The 24994-nt window shown below is 40.4% G+C and overlaps 1 protein-coding gene across 1 annotated transcript in view; it reads right to left on the bottom strand.

The window, feature by feature from the left end:
• LOC119492137 (cadherin-22-like) overlaps positions 1-24994 on the bottom strand; it is a 191801-nt gene that overhangs the window by 42379 nt on the left and 124428 nt on the right. Inside the window, exons 5-9 of the mRNA XM_037776526.1 lie at positions 18022-18141; positions 12705-12872; positions 10048-10229; positions 8744-9000; positions 4181-4317 (exon numbers count right to left, since the gene is read on the bottom strand). Coding sequence (XP_037632454.1) covers positions 4181-4317; positions 8744-9000; positions 10048-10229; positions 12705-12872; positions 18022-18141 — 864 coding nt within the window. The remainder of the gene's footprint in view (positions 1-4180; positions 4318-8743; positions 9001-10047; positions 10230-12704; positions 12873-18021; positions 18142-24994) is intronic.

The raw sequence follows: 24994 nt of genomic DNA, 5'->3' as shown, positions 1-24994 counted from the left end.
GTTTAATGTGAATCACGTATTGTACTCTGCAAATAGGATTTCCATTTTTTTTTTCTTCTTCCACCTTCAGATCCATTTTCTTTTGCATTTTCCAACTGTGATTGAAAAGAGACACTTATCTTGCTTTACAATGCTGCAACAAGTGTGTGATTCATTTGGAGTCGGAGAGAATAATGTTCTAACGGTTTAAAAAAATAAATAAAAATAAAACAGCGTGCATTTGTTCGCAGACGGCAGGTGAGAAAAGTTATGCTTTAGAAAATGTCTCTTCCCTGCAACAGTGCAAGAGATAAAGACTTTCCAGCTCGGTATCTTTTTGCCCTCAGGGTGATGCTCTTTTTTTTCAACCTACCTGTCTGGGTAAAAAAGCAGTTTCGCAAGGTGATATCATACTTGCCATCAGTTCTCGAAAATTATATGTCACTCTAACTTACCCTGATATGTTTCTATGGAGAAGACTGTCAGGAAGTACGAGTACCCCGGCTAGTGACAGTGCGGTTAAATGCTCCTCCTGTACTCAGGGGGTTCTGTGTTTCTCTGGAAGGGAGACAAGTACTATACAGATGAGAGGTTGTTTCCTCTTTTACACTGACAATGTCTGGGATGCTACTTTTAATTGGGTGAATTTGAAGACATGCTGTGTGTGCATGTGTGTATATTTGTGTTTGATTGGCGGGGTATCATCACAGTGCAGTCTGCTCATACTTGAACTAAGAGATCTTTACCGAGTGCACAGACGCATGTGCGGTAATTGACATTTTAGTGTGTCTTGCAGCTTTGCAGCTGGGGTTAATCCTGGGGCACAGACTTCCTAACATTGTCAGAAAGCTGTTGTCACTTGTCCAATACTGATACAGTGGCAATGTGATAGTTCAAAGGTTAGTAATGGACTGGGGGAATCATTAAGGGTTGTGCCACGAAACTCTAGTCCTAACAACGTCCTCAGACAAGTTGACCTTGTGGCTCCCCAGCCTTAATGAGCAGAGGGACCCATGCAAAAAGGAAGGATAAAATCATTATGGAGAAATGAAGTCCTTTCTTAAAATACTCTTACAAGCTCCTCCCCCCCCCCCTCTATTCCCATCTCTCTTGTGGCCTTCTTTTGCTTTCTATGTCTCTCCTTCTTTTTCTGTCGCTGTCCTGTCTGTGCGTCTACGCCTCTCAGGACTCTGTGAGCCAACTGGTGATAAAGAAACATTCTGGATGGGAATTCTGATGCCGTTGACCACTGACTCCGTCTGTCCGGATGTTTCCTTGGAAGGCAATGTGAGAGGCTTTATCTATAAAGTGCAGGCATGTGTTTATGTCTGATATTGGAAGGGTTAGGAGCCTTGCTAAATGTTCAATTAACATTAAAATGTGCCTATGACATAATGCCAAGCACAAAGAAGTGGAGCACAAAAGCGCCCAAATTGCTCTGGGAATTACAGCTGGAAAAAAAAAAAAAAAAAAAAACAAGACTCAGAAAGTGTAATTTGGTCTTAATGTTTGTGTTGGGTGAGACTGCTTACTGTTCAGTTTAGGCTGTATTGATTATTGGAGTAATCACAATCTGAGGCGGTATGAGCGAGGAGCAAATATGAAGACATTTGGAAATCAGCTTTGTTTATGTGCATTGTTGCCTTCTTGTGTGCAATAGTGGATACCATTTAGATGCAGAATGCAATCTCCTCTGCTTTCACTGCAATCCCAAAATCACTTCATCTGTATGAGATTGAAAAAGTGAGGAATACCAGGCCTCCTCCTTCCTCAAGTTTACTTCTAATGGTATAGTAATAACTTCCCAGCTCCCCCAAGTTATTACATTCTTAATTTTCTTTGCTGTGACTAAAGGACCCAGTGAGATGAAAAAATTTAAACTCTACTTTAATTTTCAGTGGTGTGTTTGCCAGCTCTAAGACAAGCAATGATAATGACTGTATTTTCTACCTGGTGGAAGATGAGACCGATGGCTACCACTGAGGACTATGATGTCCTCGATGGGCTGGCAGAACAGATGAAGATCAGCTCAATGCATTTCTAGCTGATCAGCTGTTTTGCCTGTGAAGCTGAACAATACGAAACTATTTGTGACCCAAAAGTAATGAAAATGGTAGCCGATTGGCGATCAGATCGGGTATCGCCGATTGAAGGGATGATCGAAGATTGTATTTTTCCTGCGCCGATATTAAGGCAATTTAGCTATCAGAACTAAGATGTTAAAAAAAATATCTTTAGAATCTGCGCCTTCCTGTGCATTTAGAGAGGTTTCTGGTGGAGCGGCATATCTGCCCGCTGAGCCCCGTTAATCAGCATGTGTGACGAATGAATTTTAAATGGATAGGACTGTACCGAATGTCTTTTTTTTTTTTTTTTTAATTGAAGCTTCTATTGAGGTTTTCGAAAGGAAGTTTTGAATGTATGTCGTCATATTTTACGAGGTCATCACCCTAAAAAAATGGGAAAAATATGATTTTGAGGGATTTTGTTGATGTTGTTAGATTTTTACTGGACGTCGTTCCTCCTTTTGTGTGCTGCAAGCGGGAGAGCAATTTTTAAACCGCAATGAAAATGTTGTTTTGAAAGGCTAAATGCCAACAAGTATGGATTGAAGCAGAATATTTCGTTAAATAAAAATATGTTGTGAATTTTGGAAATGATTACTTCTTTTTCCAATAAATTTTGACTTTTGACGAGCACTTTTGAATTTTGAAGAGGACTGAGCACTGCGTCGCTTGCTGTTTGTGTGTATGAGAGAGAGAGAGAGAGAGAGGCGAAGAGAAGGTGACCTATAGCATGCAATGTGTCTGTAAGTTATTCATAATAATAACTTGAATGTCAACACCATGATTGAAGGTGCAAAGCTTCGAACTATTCAGTACAGCCCTAGTTATTGTCGGATATGATTTGGATTGTGATATTAAAGATAAGATAATGTTAAACGGAACATGATGCTGTGATATAGTTGCACTATACTAAAGCACAGACACACAGACTTTTAAAAGTAATGTTTAAATATTTTAAATAAAATGTCCACACTCACACTTAAATACAGCTTAAAGGTTATCATTTTTCAAAGCTCTGTCAGACGCTGAACCACGGCGCCCCCTGGCAACAATTGCACAATATGAATATAGAAACTATCTCCCAAACAAAACGAAGGACTGGAAACAGCAAATTAATCTAAACTAAAAATAAGTTATATATATTGTCTGATGATGTAAAGGTTGTGTTTATATAATATTTTTTAACAATATTTTTTAACTATTTCTGGTACATTACAGTCTGTTAAACTACATCTTATACAAATTAATTCCATTAAAAGCAGAATATTATAATTTTTTTTCTACTTTGAGTTATTGATGTTGGCATTTTTACTAGTTATTATTCCATTCCCATCCCATGACACTTTCTGTATCTTGTTCTCAAATGATACATTTTGTTCACAACATAATCTTACGCCTATTGAAGTGTTGTTCTACTACCGTACATTACGTTCTCATTCCCTGTCTTTCTCAAAGCTAAAAGCCCCAACACTCTTCTGCTGAAAATGTGCCAAAAGCTTTGGTAGCTAATAATCACAGCAGTTTGAGGATGTCTGTCACCCCTTATCACCCTGGTGGGAGTCGACAAATGTTGGGAGAGCTAATTCAACTTGCAAAGTCTTCGTCACTGGCAGGCACCGGGTGCATGCAAAGCTTGCCAATCATCAGAGCAATTTTAACTTTCTCGTTCTATTAACTTAGCCGTGACTTGTGTTCTTTATTAGAGCAGTTTTAGTTGCCCCTCCACTAAGTTTTGTGATTGTTTATTTAGTTTTTCCTGTAATATCAGAAGGAGGAGTACATGGCTGCTATTAACTGTAATTGTGAAAGATAATAAAGTTAAATTAGAATTATCTGTTCATTTCATTGCTGTTGCACTGGTGTTATCCTGATGATGCATTTTGTTTTGACATGTTAAGATCCACAAATGTTGCACAGTGGAAGTATTAAGACTTTAAAACAACTCATTTTGGCTTAACATACGTACTTATTGAACTTGCTGAACTGTATTTTACACAGTAGTTTCACCAACTTCCAGAAGCTTTGGCAAGGTGAAAAAGTCACTAGAAAAAAAATAATATCGCATTCTTCCAGCAGCATGAAGCTGTACAAATCTTATGTGTGATAAGCACATTTTGAAATGGGACTCAATGTACCTGCTTCTACAGCCCTCACAGTGATATTGTGCCAGCCTGCGGTCTCTCGGTCCAAAATCTTTCCCAGTGTGATGGCACCCGAGTCAGGATCAATGTGGAAGATCATCTCCTGGTCTGTGGTCCGATCGATGGAGAACCTGTAATGACAAACACAAAAAAATAAGATATAGATGTTGAGAAAGTTAGAGGAAGGAGAGAGAGTCAATAATTATACAGGAATCTACATTTTTTTGAGTAAATCCATGAAGTTCTTCGTTGTTTTCTTTTTCCTTAAGAGTTTAACAATAACTTGGAGAGCTGACTTTGGGCTACACTAAATAATAACAGCTCACACAGAAGGGACCAGGGTTAAAGTAATTATATTTTAAAGGCTTTTACTGGAGACTTGTCACCAGTCCTGTGACCCTTATACTAGCAATGTGTCTCTTTACTGCAGGCGGCTGTACCTCTTTCCTTGCCTATTCAGAGTAAGAAAATAATCATTAAATTTTCATTGTACACTCTAGAAAAACCACAAATGCATCTTTCCTTTTCAGGGTACTTGGTGCTCGGTAAAGATTGGTGAGTCAACAAAAATCCGCTGAAAGGTTTCTTTGTTCTTAGTTCCACCCACCACATACACACACAAACAGCTGGCTTACTCATGCCCACATAAACCATAATAAAGTAATATGGGCACTATAAGCTCTTAAAGCCCGTCTGACAAACATGCCAGCCATCATTCTCTCGTCTCATGAGAATGATGGTCACATGTTGTGTGTACTGTATCTATAAAACATCATTGCGAGAGAACCATATGCTAAACTGACGTTATATAGAGAACAGCAAATGGATTATATATGTTTCTGATCACACATTCATTTTTAAATTAGCGTGGGTGCAGAATTGTTTCTGAATTCCTATTTAATCAATGTCACCAAATGTCAATACAGGAAACTGATTTTTATTATTAACTCCAGAAGGACACATATTTCTTTCACTGTTTATTACTATCTAGCTTGCCCTAAAATAATCTGTTTGAGATGTTACCTGTTCACATGAAAATCAACTCTTGCATTTAACCATGGAAGTGAACCACTCAGTGTTCACAATACTGAACTGAGGTTAGATATTTCCACCCAGACAAACATACAGCCTTCATGTACTGTATGTGTATGTTCATTATTGTATCTGTCAGTGTGCAGCCCTGTTATCACCACATTCTCAACCCTGCCTCGTCAAATACCGCCGCTTGGTCATTGTCCGACGCACGGGGTACCCCTTTTGCGTTACTTTTGGACGGACCAGGGACCGCGTGTCAATATACTGTACGTTTGTTAGATGCATAGTGTCCTTTCAAAATAAACTGTTTTCACAAGAAGTTAGGTTTAGGCAAACACAACCACTGATTTAGGGTTAGGAAACGGTCGTGGTTGACATTAACTTTACTGACTAGCGACTCAGGTGACTCACTGGGCTGATGATACTAACGACTAACGTGACTCACGGGGGCTGGCGATGCTAACGACTCACGTGACTAAAGACTCACGAGACTCACGGGGCTGATGATACTAACGACTCACGTAACTAGCAACTCACATGACTAACAACTCACAGGGCTGACGATACTAACGACTCACGTGACTAGCAACTCACATGACTCATGGGACTGACAATACTAACGACTTACGTGACATTGACTCACGTGATTAACAACTCACGTTACTCACAGGGTTGATGATACTAACGACTCACGTGACTAACAACTCACGTGACTCACGAGACTGACAATACCGACGAGTCACGTGGCTAACGTGACAAAATAAGACGTTACTATTAGTTTCACGCAGGACATGAACAGCAGTCTCCTGGTTGAAAGTCTATTGTTTGTTTGACCCATCCATCCCTCCATCCCTCCATCCCTCCATCCCTCCCGCTCGCCCGAGCAGACTCTCATGCTATTAATACTAAGTCACGAGTTGGTTTACATTAGAGTTAGTTGAAAGTCTTGTTCGTCACATACTGTTTCTAAAGGGTGACTCCGTGCGTCCGTTTCCGATGCCGAGGGAACGACACTTACCAAATGGCGGTATTTGACGAGTTGGGAGCGAGAACGGGTTGCTGTTGCATCTAAAATCAATATCCATCCCAATTAGTGGAGTGATTACATTTGACTAGAATATATTTACACCTGGCACTTGTCTCCAGTATAAACAATGACTTTAGTTTTCTCTCTCATACACATCATCTTCTTTTATCTTTCTTTTTCACCCAGTCCAGTCCAGTCCAGTCCAAAAACAAACTCCTAATTGGTTTTGGCCATACTTATCTCTCCACATGCCTTGCATCACTATTATTCAAAAGTAAACAAAAAAATGATCCTTTGGTTCCCAGTACACGACAGTTTCTGTGGGATGGGAGTGGGTTTTTAGTCTCTTAACAATCCTTTTGCACATAAACACTGAGTCTCACACCATCGGAATCAAAAAAGCTCTTTCTTTCCAAACACAATCCGCCTCACATCACAAAGAACAAACTTGGCTGCTTCACACATGATTTCCCACATCCCCATCATAGGCAAAGTAGTATTTGTGTCCTTTAAACTAGATAATAATTTTGTTATCTTGTTTGTTTTGTATTGAAGAGCATCTTTCTAAGCTGCCAGCTGTTTGATAACCTCGCATCCTTGCATGTAAGACTTTCTTTGTTTTAGTTGTTACATGAGAAGTGATTAAATTTTTGCAGTAACTTGTTTTCATTGTGGCAGAATAAATCTCTCACCAATAGAAGATAGTCTTGCTGATCAAATCCATGCATATTTCACACTAAAACCTCATCACTTAGGGTGCATGATTATGCAGAGTTCAAAGAGGGTATGCTGCCTAATGCCCGAGGCCGCGAGATCACTAACTTCGCCCAGTAGGTGTCTCCTAGCCAACCTCTCTCACTCCCTTTCACTCACTCATCCATTCACTTACTCAAACACATGCACACACATAAACACACACACACACACTCATATATGCTTGCACACGTATCGCACGCACACTTTCAGCTCCAGGCTGCCAAGACACTGGTGAACGACAGCCCTGCCATTGTGTTGTACTTTATTACACCTGGAACTCTGAGCCTCATGCATTTTTAATCGGGGTAATTTGCACAGGCACTGCGTGTGTCGGTGTATACTCTCAGTCAGTGAGACTGTCTTAGCCCTTATCTACATTCCCCTCTCACACTGCTTTTGCTCTTCAGGGGACATATAAACCACAGACCTTGGTACCGGAGATTACCAGACGATATTGTTTTTATCACACACAGTGATCTGAGAGGAAGAAGGAGACGTACAGTACAGCTTCATCCATCGCACAAGTCCCACCATTCACTGTTTGCTAAGGCTTTCACTCCATCTTCCAAAGAAATTGTTAAAAAAAACATTTTTTTTTACTTTTAAGCCCATCAGCCACCCATGTATTTACTAGCAGCTAGTGAATTATAGTTCCTTTAAAGTTACATTTTTCATAGTGCACATTTTGTTCAAATAAAAATGTATCTACAGTCATAAAGTAAGGATGCAGTGAGCGCATCATAGTGGGGTTGTGACATGGTTGCCTATGTGGCAATGCTGCAGTGTCTCGTCCAAGCCACATCAAAATGAGATACTCATTGACATGCAGAACTTTGCTCCATAATGTTATTATTCCTATTTAGCAGTAATCTTTTTCTGAGCAATAGTTTATTGCCAATGTTTTGGTTGATATATTTTATCAGGCTACCTACTGTTGCGAAAAGCAGCTGTGTGCCTACAGTATCTACTGTAAGTATTTCTAGTATTTCCATTATTTCTACATTTGCATTCATTCACAGCCAAAACATTTTCATTAATAGCAAATTTAATATAATTGCCAAATCAAATCGCACATCTACACCAGTACAACCTCAGTAATATTGGGTCAGAAACAATTATCTCCTTAAAGCTCCAGTCTGCTCTGTGAATTATATTTTAAATAGTAGTGATTTGGATGCCAATGTCGACCATGATTGTGTTAACAGATTGTCCTATGTTATCCATATAGACAGTATACACACTAATCAGGGTTTGGGATCTTAAAAAACGTGTAAATCAACAGTTTATATGTAACATAACCTTTTGTTTCTGACACAACAAGTAGCTTAAGTCTAATAAATATTCTACCATTTTCAACAGCATAAGGGGCCGTTCACATGCCGCGTCTAAAAACGCCTTTTATTCAATGTGCTTGGAAGGTTGCACTACTGTCACGCATACTGTTACTAAGCAACCAAAACCTGTGCTCTAATTTAGCAGTAAAAGCCTCACTGACTAAACTAAACAAAGTCAAAACAAAGATAAATGTATTTCCGGCACTGTAAATCCCTGAGAGTAGCTTTACTGCTCGATTTCTCTGCGTCAGTTTGGCTGACCTTTCAACCTGATGTGGTGACGCTCTTGGACAGAAAGGGTTAAGCAAGTAAAATTGTCTTTGGGACAGATATAAAGCTCTGAGTAGCCTTGCACTAAAATGATTAACTTTTTGGTGAAGTTAGCCTTAGAGCCCCTTGCCATACCTGACAGGTGTGTTCTTCACATCTGGATCCCTGGCAGTGATGATGCCAACCAGCGCTCCTACATTGGCATCCTCCTGCACCTCCATGATGGCGCCCTCTGATGGTTGAAAGATGGGTGGCTCATCTATGTCCGACACGCTGACGCGGACAATGGTCTGGTCTCGGAAGGAGCCCAGGTCCACGAAGCGAGGGTCGACATGCTTATTTACCGCCTCCACCACGACGTTGTGCGTGCGTTTGGTCTCGAAGTCCAGTGGCTGACAGAAAAACAAGATTTGGTTTAAAGAAATGTTTTGATTTTTCACTTAAAGTGGCATTGTATGTTGTAGTACACGTATCCCTTCTTGTTCGAGTTGAGGGTTTCAAAATATCGTTGTGTCTACAGCACCGGCTAACCACCAGGTCATCACCTCTGGGAACTAGAATGATTAAGACTGCCACATTGTTGACGGTCCATTCTGCCATTGGACCTCATTCACAACAGAGATGTGTCACTTTGGAGAAACAACTTTTGACATCTGTGTATTATTTAAATGAAAAGATATGGCTGCTAGCTTTCTGCGTGTTATTTCAAGGTGAAAAAAAAAAAGTTGAGAACAGTTAAACTTTTGAGGAAACACGGCACTGACAGAACCTGTCAAACCCCAGTGAGAAACCAATGATCATCAATCATCACAGACCAAATCATCTCTCTTTCTCCATCTCCTCAGATGTGCATTGAGTTTCTCTGTCTGAACAGAGCCTAAGAGCTGTTCAGCTTATTGACTAGAAAGATTTAACTGCTGGGAGCAAAAGATCCCCTAACAGTTTTTGTCGAATGCCAACCGTCAGACGCCCAGACACTTGCTGATTTTTAGCCAACCAAATCCCAATAACTTTTTATTAGACTCTGTCAGAGATGGTAGGGACTGCTGTGTGTGACAAGGCAACTTGAGGTAGTATTTAATGACTGAGTAAAACAAAACAAAAAACCTAGCATACCTGGTAATGGTAGCTACTGTGATGAGTCACCCTTTTCCATCACAAATTAGCCATCTCTTGATTCTCGTTTATAATAAGGGTGCACAGAATATTACGTTTGTAGAACATGGAGAAAAAAGCTCTTAGCTAGCTCATTTATCTTATTGGTGTCATGCTGCGGCGGAAAGAGACTGAATCACAAAACATTGTGTTTGCAATGAGAAGTGAGTATTTAACTTTAGTATTTAAAGTCAAAATTTGTATGTTTTTTTAACTGGTAAAATTAATATTAGCCTAACAAACAACAATAACAGCAGCGCAGCATTCATTTAGGTTAACTGTACCTTCTTGATGGAGACAATAGCTTCCTGTGTCTCTGAATCGGTAGTGACCTTGAAGAGCTCCCCTTCCTCTTTGATCAGATAGCTCATGTCTGTGTTCTCTCCCATGTCTGCATCCGTGGCAATGACGCGTCCAACCGGCGTCCCCACAGCCGCCCCCTCCGACACAGAAAACTGGTACATCTCTGGTGTATGGAGTAGGTGGCCGGAGGTGGAAATCGCATTGACGGATAAAACAAGAGAGAGTTAGGTTTAGCAAAGCAACAGAGGGATGAGGTGACAAAAAAAAACAGTGTAGGTGTAAAATAAAAAAACACCATAAAAGAAGAAGGATGTGAGAGACAAAAGTAACGTGGAGGAGAAGAGGAAAAACAAACACCAGAGGAGGGGAGATGAGGAAAGATAGATGGATGGCTGTAGGTGGGAAAAGGAGGATATTGGTAGAAGAGATGGATAGGGAGCAGGAACAGAAAAGTTAGAGGAGGAAGGGATGAGAGAGTAACAAAGATAAAGAGTCTAAAGAGAGGAAGAGACAGGTAATGGGAAAATTAAGTTGGGATGGGATTAAAATGAAAGAACAGCAACAAGTAGACTTCAGGTGGTTATTGGCAGTGCGATCATTGCATTCACATAAAAGGGAGTGTGCAAAACATACCATATACCTATTTTCAACCCTGATACAAATAGATCAATATAATATGCAATTGTAACTCTACTGAAATTGCATTAATGATAAATATTAATAATAAAGCATGTATTATATTTAGTACGTGATCTGAATGATTAAGTATATGCTGACTTTTTGTGCTGACACATGTTGTCGATCCTAAATTCTATTTCTAGAATTCAAATGACAGAACAGACTGAAGAAAATGTATAAGATCTGCCAGAGTTCATTATGAACAAGAAAAAAGGTAAGAAGATAAAATGTTATTGTTCCCAAGAGTCAAACAATGTGAAAACATCAAAGTCCTTTCACATACGGCATGCCATCTTCCTTTGCATCTTATTTATGAAGCTGCTTTCCAAACTCTATCTATTTCCCTCGCCATACAGTGAAGATACTATAATCCTGCAGGGTTTATCCCTCTGACTGGGTAAATATGATTTACTGAGATGAGAAAAAAAAGATTTATACAGAAATAAGAAAACGTGCGTGGAGACATATCAAATACAATCAACCAGGCTGTCAGATGTTGTTCCCTCAGCTGTAACAAAAGTAAGTGTTCTGGTTTAACTCCAAAAAAAGGGGGCGGAATAAACAGGTGGAATGAAAGCAAGAAGGAAAAGTGCCATTTTATTCATAAAACTAGTATTCAGGAGTAGCATTTAGCATATTAACATGTCAATTCGGAATTGACATTTCCACATTAGGTGTTAGTGAAATATGACACTTTCTATTGTGCAACACGTACTTCTGTTGATGCAATATGTCAAAAAAATAAACCAGTTTTCTGGAGATGTTTGCTCAAAAGAAGACTTTCTTTCAACTGGATTAAAGCAGCACTAGGCAGTTTGGAGCAAATATGATTAAAAAAAGTTGTTTTTATAAAACGGACACTATATCCTGACAGTAGTGCATGAGACAGGTTATCTGAAAAAACAAAACATATGGCATCCTCAAGATTTCACAGACCGGAGGAAAACAACCAATCAGAGCCGAGCTGGAGTCTGCCGTCTCTGAGCAGCTGTCAATCACTCGGAAACAATGATCAAACTAGGAAGTGCTGATCAAATATGAATTAATATTCTGTTACTGTAATGCCTATTTCTCATAAAAAAAAAATCACCGCCCACCAGCCGGAGCAAACTTTCTCATTTTACAGCTAAACAGTACACTACAAGATGTTTCTGAAACCATTTGAGGCGAGAAATAGGCATTACAGTAACAGAATATTGATTCATATTTGACCAGCGCTGCCTAGTTTGACTGTTTGATCGGAGTTTGCGAGTGGTTGACAGCTGCCTCCGTTGAATGAGCAGCCAATAGGAACGCTCTTTCTCTGAAATGAGTCTCCCGTCATGGGCCAGATTTCCTAAAGCCTGAAAACAGAACTATGAGGGGGTGCAGAAGTCTAGTTATCTCTGCCAAAAATATTCTGCCTATTGCCACTTTAAGTCTGTTGTGTGGTGAGCTGCAGGTTTTAACTCTACCTGTCATGCGCACTGAAAGACATGTGAAAGCCGTTCAGCCCTAAAAACGACCTCACCATCATAAACCCATAACATTAAACAATGAGGGAACAATCAGCCACATTGATTCAGTCCTCTCTTGAGCCTCGCTTGAAAAGAATGATCAAATGTGCGGTGAGACGTATCAATTTTCCTCATTTGATAGACTATTTTGTTATGGGCTGCAGGTTTGATTGGCCCATGAATTTAAGTTGATTTTCTCCACATGCAGGCCATTCAGTATGGTCGCCGATGCCGCCATTGCTTATTGGTGTCAGCGGCCTTTAGGTTGCAAACTACATTGTGTGTCTTTTATCATCTTCTCAGTGTCTCTATGTCTTGGCTTTCACTTTCCTCATTACTTTCCTCCGTCTCTGAGCTCTCACTTCTGTCTGTTACATTCTCAGACATTTTCCGACTCTCTTTTCTCTCTGCCACTTCCATCTCTTTCACTGCCTAAAGTAAGATCATGTGCGGGAGACACTCACTCTGTGGGAAGCGCGGTGGGTTGTCATTAACGTCTGTGATCACTATGGTCACCGTGGTGGAGCCGGAGAGACCGCCCATTTGTCCTGCCATGTCTGTTGCCTTGACGACCAACTCATACCGATCCTGTGTCTCTCGGTCCAAATCTGCCACTGCTGTCATGATGATCCCTAATGATTGAGGAATGGAGGAGAGATTGAATGAGAGAGACAGAGAGAGAGAGTGGGGAAAAAGTAGGAGTAGTAAGTGAGGCCAATGGAAAGGTTACATTAGTGGTTAGTACTTATGCAACAACCAACTATATTTCCCCCTCTCAGTTTGAATATCAACTTCTGCTAAGCACTGTATTATGGAGACACAAGTGCAGCGCATCCCATTTCACCTCTTCTGACTGGCTGGATGGAAGAGATTGTGTCATATTTGCGCCTCTGCTCATACACCATTTTATGGCTCAGCTGTATTAAAATGAATAATATATAGGGGCAGAATGAAGGCATGCCTGAGCCACACTGAATAGCATCACACCTCCTCCATGGTAGGTAACACTGCACCCAACACACAAGAAGTGGATTTCCAAAGAGCAAGTAAGGGACATAGATAAAGTGATATTATATAGTGAGTGAGTTAGAAGGAAATGAACCAAATGCAATGGCTTTGTTTACTCCGGAGTGCATATTCTGTTGCATTTTAACAGAGTTAGTGGTCAGTTAAAAACAGAACTAGTTCTACAATTTAAAAAACTATTATAAAATGTAAAAGTGCAATTCCGTACTTTCAACTAAAGATTAGCAGAACAACAAAGAACTGACAAATCATTTTGGAGACAAATCAGGTCAGCTTACTATGACCAAATGCAGACATCCTGACCAATGCTAGTAAAATGTTTTGTTAATGTTCTATAAACAGATTTCTGCATATGAATGCAGAATCAGTGGGCAACGGGGAAGGATTTTGGTATCGGAAGCCTTCTGGTTTCCAATAGTAGTCTGTTTGTAGTCTGAGTAGTATTGACCACGTTTGAGTGGGCTGTCGCCATCTTGGTTTCTTTGCAACCAGAAGTGACATGACAAGGTGGAGCTAAGTACAAGCGAACGCAGAATAAGATATTTTTTGGTGACCAATAAGGTTATAATTAACTTTCATGAACTGAAAACACACTGTGAAAGGGTTAAATTTATAAGACAAAAACACAAACAACTCCCAGACCGGACAATGCCGTGGTAGCTACCTGTCAATCACAAGGTAGCCACGCCCTAAAGCATACCCTGCTTTATGGTCTATTTTACTCTAAATGGGACCATAATTTATGAAATGAACATCACACTGTATTGAAGAAGACTTGAAACTAGCGATTGAGACCATAAACTCATGTTTACTATATTTACTGAGGTAATAAATCAAGTGAGAATTAGGGTCATTTTATCATAGACTTCTATTCAATCTGACTTATTTTTGCAACCAGAGGAGTCACCCCCTTGTGGCTATTAGAAATAATGCAAGTTTAGGGGCACTTCCACATTGGCTTCACTTTTCAGACCTGGAAGCTGTTGCCTGGTGTGGATAGCAAAAGAGGCAGAATGCTTGGCCAAGATGCAATCTTGGAACCTATCGGCTATTGTCTGATGATGATTTAGTTTAAAATTAGCTTAAAATTAGCTTCTAGTCGTAAACATCGTCCATCAACTCCAACCCCATTGTTGCATTTCAAGTTGCTAATCAGACTGTAAACAATGACCGGGGCACGGAAGAGGAATCAAAACTGTTATTTGTTATATGGATATCCACCTGGCAGAACCCCAGAAATATTGGCTCTTGCCCCCAGAGGCCTATCTTATTAGTTGTCAGACAGATAGCCGTTGGGTTCCGAGATTGTGTTAGATGTGACTCTGGACCATAATATCTTGTCATTGTTGGGGTGAGAGTATATGACATTTGCTTTGTGAAGTTTACATAAAAACTATATTTGGTTACACAAATAAACCAGTACTATGATCTCTCTTTTTATTCTATATCGGTCTCTCTCACAAACCAGCACATAGTCCTTCTTGGTTAAAAAGAGACATCCTCCTTGTTGGCCCAGCAGCAGCAGCAGCGGCAGCATCAGTAGCTGGCTGGTTTACTGTGCAGTGGTAATATAATTCCACTTTACCCCTTGGGATTTTCCACATCAGAATCTATTGATGCATTTCCTGGGCTTGGTGTGCTGTCTCACTCCCAAAGGTTTGCATTGTGTTGGGTACACAACTCACTGATTCACATTTAGCCCAGGGCCATGTTCTATGAGTAGCCAAAATACAGTACAGGCAGCACTGGCGTTAAGGAGGGAGACAGATGACATGCTCCTCTTTCATCCACCAAAGGCCAGAGGGGATGCATCTAAATTAGGGCTGTCACAAGTAAAGCCCCAAAACGCAGCTAGTATGCTGCACCGATGCTCCGACATCATGGTAGAGACAATATGTAGATGAGCCTACATGGTCTGTATTCATGTATGCAGTCAGTTAAGTCTATGCGGCCCGTATTCCCATGCATATCACGCAGCCTTAACATTAACCAATTTAGCCGAGTAATAGGGCCGTGTACACCAACTGTGAAATAGAGCCTCAGTATGGTTATGCATTACATTAATATAAAATAAATGATGATGTTCCAATATTTTTTTACACACATCAATTGCGTTCATGTTTTTATCTCACTAGGCAATGATAATCTAATTCTACTGTGCATCTACGAAACTCCCTGTCCCTGCTCCTTGGCCTTGGCTACTGTAAGAATTAAATAGAAGCAGTTTTGCCATGCTAAGGTGTCCGCTTGCCTTTTTCATCTGTCAGAATGGCATTTCCTCTGCTGCTAAGTGCATCAGTAAACAATGATCTGCACAGATTTCTGCAAGATATGTTTCATAAATCACTGAAATTGATATCAAATACTGTATTCCTGGATGAAGGATGCAGGTGTACATTTTCATAATATACTGTTAAAATTAGGGCTGTCAAAGTTAACGCCACTAATTTCTTTAACGTATTAACGCAACATGCAATTTTTAGGTTGTAGGGGGCATATCTTCAAAGACTGTTGGAAGCTTGTTGCAAAGAAGGCTAAATAACGCTCCAAACTTACGCTAAATTTTGGAGAGGAAAAATTGTCATGGCCATTTTTTCAAAGGGGTCCCTTGACCTCTGACCTCAAGATATGTGAATGAAAATGGGTTCTATGGGTACCCACGAGTCTCCCCTTTACAGACATGCCCACTTTATGATAATCACATGCAGTTTGGGGCAAGTCATAGTCAAGTCAGCACACTGACACACTGACAGCTGTTGTTGCCTGTTGGGCTTGAGTTTACCATGTTATGATTTGAGCATATTTTCTTACGCTAAATGCAGTACCTGTGGGGGTTTTCTGGACAATACTATTGTTTAATGTTGTTAATGATTTCCAGTAATAAATATATACATACGTTTTCACAAAGCAAGTATCTTTGACCTCTCCCATGTTGATAAGAGTATTAATGACTTGACAAATGTCCCTTTAAGGTACATATTGAACAGATAAAAAATGTGAGATAAATTTTAGATTAATGGTGATTAACTACTGAAATTAATCATGTGATTAATAGTGATTAAATATTTTAATCGTTTGAAATCGCTTGTTAAAACATTATAGTAATAGAATAATCAGTAATAGATCAAAGTAAATATGTTTTAGTAGGTTCTGTTTTTTTGTAGTTTTCTATGTAACAATGATATCATCATGTACTTTCAAATGAAACAAGGAAATGTCCTCATATACACTGTATAGTTCAGTTCTTGTAAAATCATGCCTTGAACACAGATACTTGAAAACGCCTACAGACAATTCCAACGTGGCCAAAGCGACAGAAAAAACACAGCGACTTGCTGTTCACTTTGTTGTCAGGGTGAGTGAGAGTGATATTAATGAGGCAAATTTCACAGCTGTTTTGTCTCCTCTTCATTTTGACCTCCTTGACCCGCACCTATTAGGCCGGCCCGTCTGCCTACAAAACGGGGAACGCGGCTGAGTAGAACAGGGGTCCTGAGACAGAAGCCGGAATGAACCATCCGGTCTCCTGGCTAGTCCCACCAAGGCAGAGCCATTCATCATCCACGCAGGCTGACCAAATCAAAGTGGTAGAGACCAAAAAAGGAATCATTAAATCTTTAGTGCTTTTCCCTTGGGGGGGCATTCGAAGGCAATACTGATGCTAAGCTACTCCTGAAACACTGCGGGTCACTCCTATAAGCCCATAGACCAGTGGGGGAATAGGGGATTTTCCATTATATAGCTGGGAGAGATTCTTTATAAGGTAAATTAGGATCACTAGCCAGGGAAAATGGCTTCAAGGAGTCATTTGTGCACTCTGCTGTGTCCATCCTAAACAGAAACATAATAATATACCCCCCGCACCCCCAGTCCATGAACACTCATGCTGCTGAAAATGTCATTTTTGTACTTGAGTTGCCCTTTATTGTCTGTTTTAGACTGTGTTACCAGAATGCTGAAGGCACATTTCCATTTCATGTAATGTAATGTAATGAACAATAATGTTATCTTATCTTATCTTGTGGAAATCTAACCCAGGACTCTGAGATAATGGTATAGGTGATTACTAAGTGTAATTGTAATTGCAGGGTTAACACAGGTGTAATTGATCCAATTAATTATGGTCCCATTCTATTTAGTGTCACAGCCATTTCAGTGAGTCAGCAATGCACAATACTAGGACCCATGGCCCACCTAAATGGATCAGGGCCATAATGTATGTTATCAATTACACCCGTGTTCACCCTGCAATGACATGTCAAAATAGCTGCTGTGAAAAGGGCCTTTTCTTTCATCCTTGGCACTAGTGGGCATAAAAAAGTGTAAACTTTTAGGCTTTACTTTGCTGAAAACCCAGTCTGATGGACACCAGCAGAGTCTATACAAAATCAATAAAAACAGGCGGTAAGTAAGTGATATATGTGTAGCTTTTTTCCCGAGATAATATGTGCAATGTTTATGCTTACTCATTGTACAAAATAAGTTGAAGGCATGAAGGTGGCACTAAACACTAGTGTTGAGCCAAGTCATTTATGCCATATGGTACTTTGAGTGTTTGCTAAAAGGAGCCAGTAGTTATTGGCTAAGACTTTATAAAGTTGCTTGCTTTTGGCTAATTGATTTTATGTTTTTTGGCCACGGATTTTGATTGATCTGGGAATTGCGGTCTCTACGCTGTAGATTGCTTGAGCGCAACCAAAGAAAAAAAATAGCCGGTGTAGGGAGGGCTGAATGTGAGGCTGTTATCATTCTTACCTGTGTGTCTGTCAACGCTGAAAATTTTCTCTCCCTCCAGTACGCTGTACACCACTCTGGCGCTGCTGCCGTACGTAGGGTCGTCCGCATCTGATGCAGTCACCTTCATAACGGATGTTCCTGTTGAAGAGAGACAACATTGTGTCAAAACAGAGAATAAAAGCTTCTGAGCCAGGAGGCCACTGGGGAAACGTTATACTGTCCAAATGCTGGAATTCAGTTAACTTAGTGTATACAGTATATGGAAGAGCATATGTGGGCATCTGGGTGCTTTTTACGTGTGTGTGTGTGTAAGACTCTGGTTATTCCATCTTTGTAAGGACCAGCATGAGATTCAGACCTTGGGAGTGAGGACATTTGTACAAAAGAAGGACATTGCTCTTTCAAAGAGCGGTTTGAGGGTTGCACCTTGATGGTATATGGTTCACGCTAAAACTTTAATTTAGGTTAAGGTTAAAAGAGAGGCGGTTGATGGGTAAAGGTTGAGGTTAGGCACATTGTTGTGATGGTTAATGTTGTGAGCTATAGGGTGCATAGCACATCAATAACGGGGTCTCACAGGTATAGTAACAGTAATGCACGTCTGAGTTTGTGCACACACCTCTGTGGGCGTCACAGACTTGTCTGTGATTATACATTCGGAGAGGGAGGTTAATGCATTTGGGTAGCACTGCAGCGGGTAGCTATTTCATCTCTATGCACATAATTTTCTAAACAAATTGTTTTGATGTTTCAAATTACCTTTTCACTACACAATGTTGTTTTGCCTCTCGTCGGCACAGAAGTTAAATTCAGAGATGAAAGGAAACATGGAGTCACAAAGTCAACATTATATCTTCAAAGACTGTTGGAAGCTCAAGAAATCTACAACAAACAATTACTCATGATTACCGGCACTTAGGCAGGGAATAGACATTTCCACATGAAGCCTCAAAAATTGGGATTTGAGTAGGCGAGAGTGTTAAAGTCATTATTTCCCACTCTGTGTAGTATATTTGTCAACAGACTACATACACAAGCCTCTGGCAGCAAAATAAGACTGGCGCATCTCTCCATTTAGTCACAGATTTTAGTTAAAGCTCGGCCTAAAGCCTATAAAACTTTAAGATTCTTCATTCTCGGGCTGAGAAACAACCACATACTTGCCTTTTAGCGAGCAAGCACATTTGTTTCCTTTCTATAAATAATTTCACTTGGAGGAAAATGATAATAAAAAAGGGGAGACGTTACTGGGAGCCATAGGTCCTCAAGGACAAGAAGTCGGTCATTGTCTCCAACCCTCTGGCCAATGCTATGGGTAATTACTGACAGCTGGTGTTGTCCACCAAAGGTCACCGCTGTAGCCTTTCTCAGAGCCCTGTCATGCCACTGTCCAGCCACATAATGGCCGTATGCTAATGATGCTAATTAGCGGGAAGTGTCAGAGCACTGTTTGTTTCCTGTCATCCAATGGAGCTCCGAAGGGGGAAAGACGGAGGGAGAGGCCAGTGGATTATCATTAAAGTCACCCGGCCATTAAATCAGACAGCTCGGATCACTATCCTGCTGCTGTCACCTATAGCGCTCTTTTGTTCTCCCTTCATGTAGATAGGAACTGGCCAGTTTGCATGCGAACATATAGCTATATACGATTCAGCACTCTACCTGGTCTATGATACGAGTCAAACAAACGAGAGTGCCTTAGCTCAAAGGTAAATTATCCTAATAAGAAACAATGGTGCCAGGAGTGGATAAGTGAGGAGACACAAAAAATGGACGGACGGACGAATAGATAAGCGTTTCTCCAACATATGCGACGCCAAATAATCATACGTTGTTTGGCACTGTCAACAACCTTGTGTGGGTCTCAGTTAAATCCTGATATATATTGCAGCTCCCAGTGGATTCGAAGCACTGCATATTAACTGGGTTGGAAGGAGCTCTTAATCCATATTCTGCGTCGTATCATACATTCATTACCCCATCCAAATATACCAAAGTGCACACCACCATGATTCTTAGAAAATCAAGATATGCTGCATCCGTGTCAGGGGGGGATGAGTGAGATATCATTCCTATCGTATATTGAAAACATAAGGCTGTATAGGTATTTTTTCATTACTCGCAGCGGCGGGGGTTTACTAATTCTGCCTACCTGGTTGGCTCTACCGCTGTGGGTCCAACAAAGTCATTTTCGTCCATGGGATTACTCTCTTATCTTAATTTTCCCCAGGTAACAATCAGTTTGACGCTCAGCTGTTTCTGGGTACTCGCTGGCAGCAACGTCAGATGGCTTGGAAGAACTATATAAATGCAAATGCTTCTTTATGGTGTTTATATTAAAAAGAAAAGTGACGCCGTGAGTTTGGCACTTGGGTTCTTATTAAAGTTCTGGCTTACATCAGTGTTTTCAGCGGGAGAAGAAGTCATTACTTACAGTATTTGTTGGCGTGGTCGGCGTCTCACTTAAGCAGATTCTACTGTTGATGGACTTGTGGGAATTCAATAAAAAATTATTGACTTTCTGCGATTTGAATGTAATGCTTATTGCAATTGGAGAAGTATGTCTAATCAAGAGAAGCTCCAGATATTCATTAGCTAAAGAGTTGTTTTGCTCTCACCAACTAAAACTTCAATCACAAACTGCTCTCAGATGAGACAGCACGCACTGTAGCAATAATAATTTTAATTACCAAAATATACAGGTTTGTTTCTCATTATCCCCCCTCATGGGCACATTTGGGCTGAGTTTATTTGATTTGGTTATAGAACAATACTTTTTTATTCTCAACACATCTATGCAATAACACCGACGATGAAACTGAATGACACAGTCAATTATACCTTGTGTTATTGCTTCAGTTTTTTTTTTTATTTAAAGAGGACCTATTATGTTTATTTTCAGGTGCATACTTTTGGTTTTCTACTAGAACATGTTTACATGCTTTAATGTTAAAAAAAACGTTTCACTTTTCTCATACGGGCTGTGCAGCAACACTTATTTTCACCCTCTCATTGGTTCTGATTGGTCAACTGAACCATACTCTTTGGACTCCACTCCAAGCTAGCTTTGTTTGAAGCCGTGCCAAACTAGCTGTTATGCAAATGTGTTACTTAGTGACATCACCACTCACAGGAAAAAAGGCGGGACTTCAAGCAAGGCGTTTTAGTCAGTTCAGGAGCAATGTTTCAGTGGGGGAGTAACTCCCTTTGGCCTGGACTTTGCAACTTTGCAGTCCTTTTACATGCACAAAAAACTATATAACACACTACAGGAAATGGGAAAAGCACAAAAGCATAATAGGTCCCCTTTAAACAGTAGGTTAACACTTAAAAACACATTATTTTGCTACCACCCTGTGGTTGATATTCTCTTGTTGCTGCATTAGTGGAGACAGGTGTGTGTTTACTATAGTACACCCTGACATCCCCGTTCAGCCAATCAGGTGAGGTCAAAAGTGCAACTGTTAACCAGAAGAGGTCAGTGAAACGATATTTTCCAGCTTGGAGTTATGTAAATCTTTAAACATATGCGTCCTCCGTGATTTTTTCAGAAGTCTGAGCCAACTTGTGTCAGTTATTACTGAACAGATGAATATTTAGTCACCTCACTTACTCTGTCACTTTCAGAGCCTGCAGATATTTACATTGTTTGTCTCATCAGCAGAACAACAGAAAAGTTGGAAACATGCTAATTTTCAAATATAACACAAGTGATTTTCAGTATAATAATTAGATGATATGACGGCAAATTAAAATTGTGCTCCTTCCCTAGCATTCACAAATGCATTCATGAGAACAACACAGTTCAGCAAGGTTTCTCATGGCCGTGCAGCTATAATGCATATATGGCTTTGTTATTTATGTAATCCTCTAACAGAGCAAAATGCCTCAGACATAATTGGGGTTGAATAGCAGCTGTTTATTAACCACTTCTATTTAATTGTTAATATTTGTATAATTCTATTGTAAAATGATAACTCCTCTTAAAGGCACTAAAAATCCCACTAGGTATGTGAGATTAACAGCTTAGTAAATAACCTTAGAAATAGAAGCAAAGACATTATTCCTTTCTATGAATTAGTCTGTTTCTTACAGGTACACATGATACTTCTGAAAATGCTGTATGGTGGGAAAAAACATGAAGGAAGCAACAGTCATTCCAAAAATAATAACAGTCTGTGTTGCAAATGATATTTAAGCACTGCACAGTATCCCTTGAAGGGTAATGCAAATGATATTCAGATGCAAACTAACCCTGGGACCATATTGTCCTTTGGTGAAATGGAGTAAGGAGTATAGGGTTGTTTTTGGGGCGTGGAGGACTCGGTGGATGGCGGGTGACGATGGCTATATAGTTAGATTTATGCACAAGTTTGGTTTAATGGTATCAACACAGGCTGTCGGAATGGCTTCCCACACCATTTCAGCGCCCTGGGAGAGATGGTTCAATTACTGCGAGGGGAGCTGGAGGAGTGCGCCACGTGTGAGACACTAGACTGACAGCTATTTAAGAGGCAGCCTCGTAAAAGAGATTTGTGCCCATCTCAGCTGGTGCTGTACTGGTGCGAGCTTCAGTGGAGGGTCTAACGGCTGCGGCACTGAGCCTCTTTCCCGCTACGACCCGCCTTAATCTGCAGGACTGAGTGCTCCCCGCCCGCATTATGGATCATTTAGTAAAGCCATAAAAGCTGAGGTGTTTTCACATGAAAAGTTATTTCTTCACTACTTCCACTGTGATTCATTCCTCTCTCATCCACATAAATGCCCCAGGAGAGAGATGGGGGTGGGGGGAGAGAGAAGAGGAGGGTGAGAGAGAATGAAGTATAAAGGGGAGAAAAATCTGCCATGTCATAAAAGCCAATGGCCTGCTTACATTGATCCTCTTCCAGATCTCTACAAGGATTTGGGGATATTTTTCATGTCTCCTGACAGAGATTGTAAATCTAATCTTTGTTAGCCTTTGAACATACTGAACGTCTTTTAATAGATTGGATCACTCTTTGTTTTGCGGACAATATTTGTGGGCCAGTGTGGCATGTCAACTTTAAAGTTTAACCTCATATTATTTTTAAGCATTTGTCTCTAGACAAACAATGACAAAAAGTTGTTAATCTAGAACAGGGGTTCTCAAACCTTTTGAGAACAGTAACAAGGGAGAACATTTTCCAAGGACCGCCTCATAGTCGTAACACTGATTAAGCATAATGCTTACTAGCATTTGTACTCTTAGATGCCATTGTAACTATTTGTATTGTAAAACCTTTGAACCTAAATACTTCCGACCTGTTTCATAGTGATGAACAAAAACACATTTTGACTAGAATCATGTAAATATCAATTTGTTTTGCTCTGATAATCCGGGTGCTTTGTAATCATTTGTCACTTTAGCTTGGCTGGCTTCACGGCTTCGTTCGCTAGCACCTGAAAACACATGATGCATTTTTGTCTCCCGTTGTTTTTCTCAATAAAACCAAACTCGATATAACTGTTGGCATATTTTTGTCAATTTAGCTAGGCTTAGAGTGGACTGACTCAAATATTTCTCCATGCTCGCCAGCTAGCTAGCTGGCTAACAAGCCAAGCCAGGCAGCAGCAGGAACAGTTTGTTGCGCCCAGATTGAAGTGACTGATTCGTGGCAGGTTGAAGTGAGGTGTCACAATCATATCAAAGATTCTATTGGCTCAAAGCTAACGTTGGTGGGAGTAATGGACACAATATGTTTGTTTTATTGGTGCAAACGGTCCCTAAATGATACAGAACATTTTTTTTTAATTTATAGTAAATTATTGCGCAGCCCCCCTGGCAGAGTTCTCCTGAGGGTCCACTTTGAGAATCACTGATCTAGAAGAGCAAACACTGAAGGTACAGAAACTTTTCTGTGCAGAAACCTTTCAACACTTTCTGCAGGCCAGGTGTCAACATTATTGGTTTAGACACAGCGCATACCTCGCACAATGTCAAAATGTATAATGCACAAGAAACTAAAGACAGTGTCTGTCCATGCTCCTCTGCTTGATCGCATCTCTTCAATAATGAAAAAGTGAGAGCCTTAATCAATTTCACAATTGCGAATCTGTGGTGCTGCTGTTGTCATACGCATCTTCCATGCCTCCTCACACACCAAATCACACATTCACTCTCTCTCTCTCGCTCTCTCTCTCCGCCCCCCCGCCCCCCTTCCTCCGCCTGATTCATACACATGACCACACACACATCGGCCCGAATCAATTATGTCAAGCACTGTGGTTGAGCAGATAATGGTGGATGTTACTGGTCATATACATAAAGGAGGTTGGCAGAGAATATTGATTGTAAGTTGCTCCTGCCTTGTCGCATTGCTCTCCCCTGTGATTCTGCTGCTCCAAATGTCTCATCTTCTGTTAGCATGACAGACCCCAGCTGTCCTAATGTAGACTGCGGCAATTTGCAGCCTCCTGGGCAACCACTCTGGACCACAGCAACAGGAAGGGTGATTATTACTTTAATCTCCTTGTGGAGTTCTCACATTACATACAAAAGAAGTGGGGGATTTATCTCTCACGCTGACTATGCTGAGGGTTAGAGCGAGAGAGAGACAGAAATAGAGAGATAAAGGTCAAAAGAACAGGAGGAGAAAAAAACAAAGGAGGTAAAACACGAGTAGCTTGTTTTTGAACAACGTGTCCACAAAGGGTACCTACAATACTGGGAAAAAATATTTTTTGCTGTCACAAAAAAGTTTGTAAAATATTGGTCAATTGTTAAACCATTATTGACAAAGCTTTCTTTTTTTACAGTTTCATTCTGCCTAGCGCTATTCCCTGTGCCAGTCACCACAAACGTCCTTCAAGTGTCAGTTATTGTGTGTATTTTGTATATACTTTTGTACACAATGATAGATGGGGCAGTGACCTTCATGATGACACTTTAAATGTATAATCCACAAGGCTTCTCCTTTAGTATGCTGCTCTCTGGGATTTCCGTCTTGTCAATCTCTATACCTCACTTCAC

Source organism: Sebastes umbrosus, chromosome 1, assembly GCF_015220745.1.
Source record: "Sebastes umbrosus isolate fSebUmb1 chromosome 1, fSebUmb1.pri, whole genome shotgun sequence".
Taxonomy (NCBI): Eukaryota; Metazoa; Chordata; class Actinopteri; order Perciformes; family Sebastidae; genus Sebastes; species Sebastes umbrosus.
The sequence above is the reverse complement of the archived record's forward strand: the minus strand, read 5'-3'. Positions and strand labels throughout refer to the sequence as shown.